This window comes from Symphodus melops, assembly GCF_947650265.1.
Source record: "Symphodus melops genome assembly, chromosome: 18".
Lineage (NCBI taxonomy): Eukaryota > Metazoa > Chordata > Actinopteri > Labriformes > Labridae > Symphodus > Symphodus melops.
This window is the reverse complement of record NC_136708.1, coordinates 20,995,149-21,000,791: the sequence shown is the minus strand read 5'-3', so window position 1 is coordinate 21,000,791 and position 5,643 is coordinate 20,995,149. Positions and strand designations below refer to the sequence as shown.

At 42.4% G+C, this 5,643-nt stretch overlaps 1 protein-coding gene across 1 annotated transcript; it reads right to left on the bottom strand.

The window, feature by feature from the left end:
* Positions 1-2,160: 2,160 nt before the first annotated feature.
* On the bottom strand, positions 2,161-5,383 carry trhrb (thyrotropin-releasing hormone receptor b). The gene is made up of 2 exons (XM_079367775.1): positions 4,050-5,383; positions 2,161-2,781 (listed from the first exon to the last, which is right to left on the bottom strand). Exons 1-2 carry the CDS (start codon positions 4,830-4,832, stop codon positions 2,356-2,358), a joined length of 1,209 nt encoding a protein of 402 aa, XP_079223901.1. The 5' UTR covers positions 4,833-5,383; the 3' UTR covers positions 2,161-2,355.
* Positions 5,384-5,643: the final 260 nt, after the last annotated feature.

Below are 5,643 nucleotides of genomic sequence, written 5' to 3'. Positions count from 1 at the left end.
ATTTTCTTTTTAATGAAACATCGACACTGAAAGCTGCTCAGACTCTTTTTTTTTATTTTTTATTTTTATTTTTTTTAAATCTTCTGAAATTCTTTGAAAGAAATATAAGCTCAAAGGAAAGTTTCAGTCCTTTCCTTTGACATGAAGCACAGTCCTGCTCAGCGTGGATCGTTAGTGAGGAGCGGGGGGGGTTAAACGGGAGAGCATGAAGGGGGCGGAGTCACATGGGGAACGGCAAAACATGGCCGCTCCTCACTTTAAGCACCAGTAGACCACATTTTATTTTAAGTCTTAATACTTAGCAACATATCTTGAAGCAATTAAACCCACATTGTATTTTTTGTTGCATGTTTCTAAATTTGCCCCATCCCCCCCAAAAAAAAGAGATTTGAGCCTTTTGTTTTGTAATGTTACCGATGGAAGTGGACCCACTGAATTGACCTGTTATGCTAGTTTTGTCTCAGTCAGTAAAACATCCTGCTCAGAGTTCAGATGGAAGAAGAAAAAAAGAGGGAGGTGGCTCGGGGATTCGACCCCGACGGGAACTTCACGTTTTTGCGTGCAGGTCTGGTGAGGAGACGCAAATCAACAAACGTGAGTAAAACTGAGAACATGAAAATCTTTATTCTAGAAACTCTTTTTATTTAGAACATCAAGAGAAAATGCTCAAATCAGCAAACGTTTTTTTTTTTTCCATAACCAAACAAGAAAACTCACGAGAAACACGTCATTTCAAAAAGCCAGACTCGGACAGAAGCTTCCAAAAAAAAAAAACATCCATCACAAAATAAGATTTTCCAAGTTTTTGATTGGAAATAACAGAAGCAAAAAAAAAAAAAAAAAGTGGCTTTGGACATATTATATAAAAAGCTCAAACAAAAAGTTACAATAAATAGCGATCACTTTAAATATAAAGCAAACATATACAAGTGCATGAATGTAGTCATGTGATCCGCTGTTACACTTATTCATCTACAGCTGTTTTTTGTTTTTTTTTCTTGCACAGTCCTGAAATAAACATGTGCTGCTCCTTAATGAATATTCCTCCACGTCGGTCAGACATTCATGAGCTGTCACTGATCTGACAGGAAACGGCACAAACACCAGCCACACTCATCCACGAGCTTTCACCACCACTAAGCCGAGACAAGCGAAGAAACACGACGCACGACACACATCAAAATGTTCACTTGGTTTTGCTTCGAGTGCTGCAGCGGATTTATATCGACATATTTATACGTTACACTGAACGTCTGTAACACTATGCACAGTGTTTCACGCTGTACAACACGGAGGTTTACAATCACTGTCGCTCGGACAAAATAGAGGAAAATAAGGCATGTTTGATTAAAGGATGTGTTACTTTTCTTTATTTACACTTTTTACTCAAGATGTCAAAAAAACAAAAACAGGGACAACACGCTCTGACTTCTTCAAATCATAAACAGGAAGTTTGATTCTTCTGATTTCCTCGAGAAGCTCCGACTTACAGAGCTCAACTGTGACTCCGCCCACTTTTACTACTTTTTAATCCTGGAACCAAACCAAGCAGCGACCTGACTGTAAAACATTTTGATTTGGTGCAAAAATAACGAGTGGAAAAGAACTACAAATCCCACAATGTCCCATCAATATCATATAATCACTTCTCTGTTGATCAGGAACCGTGAAGACGACGAAGGTGAAACAACATTTGTCAACTTGTTCACTATATTTGGATGATATGTGAGTATAGTCAGCGGCATCTTTGCAGCCTGATTTTAAAAAAAAAGCTTCGACATCCTCTCCATTTTAGAAACAGAACTGATCTGAGCCCGTTAAAGTCAGACTAAGTCGATCAAGTTTCTGTAATTACTCGCTCATACACGAGGGGGAGGCAGAAGTTCTGCACCGCATGTTTGAAACATCCTCAGTTTAGTTGTTTTTTCTGGATGGTTGGACAAACCGGACACAAACCACCAGCGGGTCCCTGAGGTCCTCTGACCAGGCTAAAATCCAAAGGAGAGACCGAGCCTTTAAGGTTGTTGCTGTTAAACTTTGAAACGGTCTTTCCCCCCCCTGTGGACACTTTTTAAAGACCCATGTGTTCAGACTTCACGTCTCTATTTGATTTTTTTACTTTGTGTTTGTATCGTCTCCGTTCACTTCTTTTATCGTCTGTTTTTTTGATGGATGACGTATAAATAAACGTTACTTTCTGCACCTCTCTGAAGTAGGATTGGTTTTCTTCACATTCATGTTTTATTGACTCGTGCGATAAAAAGGTCAGCAGGCACTCATGACACAACATTCCCTCTTTACAAACTCCACAAAACGACGACTGTCGGACTCATCTCTTCGGCCTCAAACAAACCTTCAGGTTTCGCTGAATTCCACCTTTGCGTACACGCACTGATCCTGGAACATCATCTTCTGCTCGGACAGCAGATCGTCTGTAACGGTGAGCTCCTCCAGCTCCGTGGTGAAGTGATCGGTGCTCTCCACCATCGACGTGTCTTTGACCGCGCTGTACGTGAGCGCCACGCTGTACGCCGCCGGCTTGTCTGCACCTTTCCTCCCGCAGCGGCAGATCTTGCGGAAAGCGGCGCGAAACTTCTGCGACATGGCGTTGTAGATGACCGGGTTGATGGCGCTGTTGAGGTAGACGCACATCCGGCAGAAGAGGAGGAACCAGCTGTCCTCGTACGCCTGGTCTAAGAAGGAGTTGACGACCACCAGAGTGCGGTACGGCATCCAGAGCGCGGCGAACAGGATCACCACCACGGCCAGCATCTTTGTCACCTGTAGAGGGCGCCGAGAAGAAAAGACAGAGGAGTCACATCAAGTCCAAAGGCAGCGACCAAGCCTTCGCATCAAGCGTTGAATTTACCATGATGACTGAGAACCTACAAGACTGGAACTGGAAGCATTTTATGAATTTGTTCGCTTTCTGGGTAAAACTACTGGGTCGTGTTTTTAAAAAAATCGACCTAATGGAGTTCACACTGACACATTCGTGGAGACTCGATGTGGAGACGCAGCAGTCAGAGTCCAGTAAAAGTCCTGGCGTCTCGGTGTGATGTTTGTGCACGTCCTGTTAGCCAGGATTATTTGTCTCTGTCCTTTTCTAACATATCAAACTACATGTAGCGCTGACGTGTTGGGATAGAAAGTGCAAAAATACCCATCATAGCTCGGTTGCTTTGTCAGCTGCTTTTGCATTTTTCTTTAACGTCATACAGAGCCTCCTTAGACTCCGCCCCCTTTTACGGCAGGAATAGTGTTCTGCGTTGAAATGCATTTTGAAAAAACAAGTAAAAATGGCTTTTGTCACCTGAACTCTTCACACTCACAGAAACGTGTATAGAACATGGACGTAGCCTCAGTGACGTCACCCATCAGATGTTTTGAAGCAAAATGATGGCGGTCACCGTATTTTAAAAAGTTTTCCCCGCCTCATTTTTTTTAATCAACCTAACGGACAAAGAGGCGGAGTTAAGATGAGCCTGAATCACACTCCTCTTTAAAATTAACCACACTGCTAATTATGCTAATGTCTGCATCACTCATCACCTTCAATTCATTCAACCGGATACATTTATTGATTTTTTAATCAGCGATGCTCGTACAGGATGGTCTTTTTGCAGCAGTCTTCACTTTTTAATCTTTCACAAAGCCGAGAATTTAAAATGTGTTTGATTAGCTTTTAATTCAAACTTGACCCAGTAAGTGTATTTTATAATGTGTGGGCAGTATTTCTTTGTATATTTAAAAGGTTTGGAGCAAATTGAAGGTCATTTTGTTGAAATATTTCCTGAATATTTTCGATCTGAAATGATGTTTGGGTAAAATAAGATTTCAAGTTGCAGGAAAAAAATGATCCCCTGACTTCAGTGGATTCAAGAAGAATCATAAATACTTAAAAAAAAAAACACACACATTTACATTCAACTACTGTGACGTTTTTTTACAGAACTTTTTTTTATGTGATGCAAACAATATTTCTCCCATCTTTTAAGATAAGGAACATTTGAAGGAACACACTGTCTATATGTGACTTGAGCACCCACCTGTCTGCGGGAGGTGGCGGTGGAGCTGGAGTGTCTGGAGTTCTTGCAGCTGCTCTTCTTGGTGGCGGTGTGGTTGTTGTGTCCGTTCTTCTTCTTGTCTTTGGGGTCTGAGGGCAGCGGGTTCAGGAAGAGGATCCTGGCGATGAGTCCGTACAGCACCGCGGAGAGCAGCAGCGGCACCACGAAGAAGACGCCGAAATCAAAGAAGTAAATGGGTAAATAATACTTCCTGGAGACTCTGTAGCCGCACGTGATGATGGTGATGTTGTCGTAAGCGAGCTGCTGGATGTCAGACAGGTAGAACCACATCACGCAGTAAAGAGAAGTGAAAGCCCAGACGAACAGAATGATCTTTTTGGCTCTGGACAGGGTGCAAAGAAACTGCGCTTTAATAGGGTGACAGATGGCGATGTATCTCTCTATGGTGAAGGCGGTTATGGAGCACGAGGACGCGTTGATCCCGAGATACTGGAAGTAGGTGATGCAGAGGCACCCATAGCGCCCAAACACCCAGGAGCCAAAGATGCTGTCCGTGATGGTGGGTAAACCAGCAGCTGTGAGCACCATCAGATCCGCCACAGCTAAACTCACCAGGTAGCAGTTAGTTGGAGTCCTCATGTGTTTGGTGGTGAGAACCACCAGGACCACCATGACGTTTCCAACGATTCCTAAAGAGCAAATCACGAAAAGTAGCAAACTGCCGATCACTTTATATTGAATGCTGTAGTCCGTCCACACGCCTAAAGTCTGGTTCAGATATGGAGATGATGTAAAGTTATTCATCTTGTGGTTTGAGCTGGAAAAAAAAAATCAAGAGAAAACGGACTTTCAGCGAATCGAGGTATTTTTACGCGCGGCGAAAACGAGAACTCAATCAACTTTTCAGCCCGAGAAGCTGTCTGTTAATGCAAAAAAAAAAAAGAATAAAAAATAAATTAGATTTCTTCCTGCTTTGTGTTTCACACTAAAGCATCAAACTGCCGCGCGGACCTGCTCTGACTCGCGTGTAAATCCACGGCTGTGCGTAAAAATGGATGTGTCCGTGTTCTCGTCAGAACAAAGTGTGTCCGTCAGACAGATGGTGGGTTGGTTTTGAGCCCTGGTATTGGCACCGGCTCTCATTACGCATGCGAGGGGATTAGCCCATTATTACATTTTCTGTAGCAGACCTCCTCCAACAACAAAGCTGCTCCAATGCCAAACTGTTACAGAGTTGCTTTAGTTTGTTTCTTCTTCTTCTGTTGTTCTGATGTTTTCAAGCAAGAACTAAACATGAAAGTGTCTCATAAAATATGCACCACGTCCCAATCTTTGCTCCTCCAAGCACTTAAAGATCTCCTGAACATGACAGAGCGTGACCTCAGATTCAGATCGATGTGTTTGAGCAGGAACACACAGAACAAAATCAACATTATTGTTTGTTTGTTTGTTTTTTATTAAAAAAAAAAAAAAAAACTGAACACAGTATAAACATTTACAGTAAAATCAATCCAGAGCTCAAACTGAAATGAACATGTGTTACTTAGTTCTGTAAAGTGCAACATGGAGGTGTGCAAATGTGCAGCTGAAACGCAAAACGGTCCAAATAATGAAA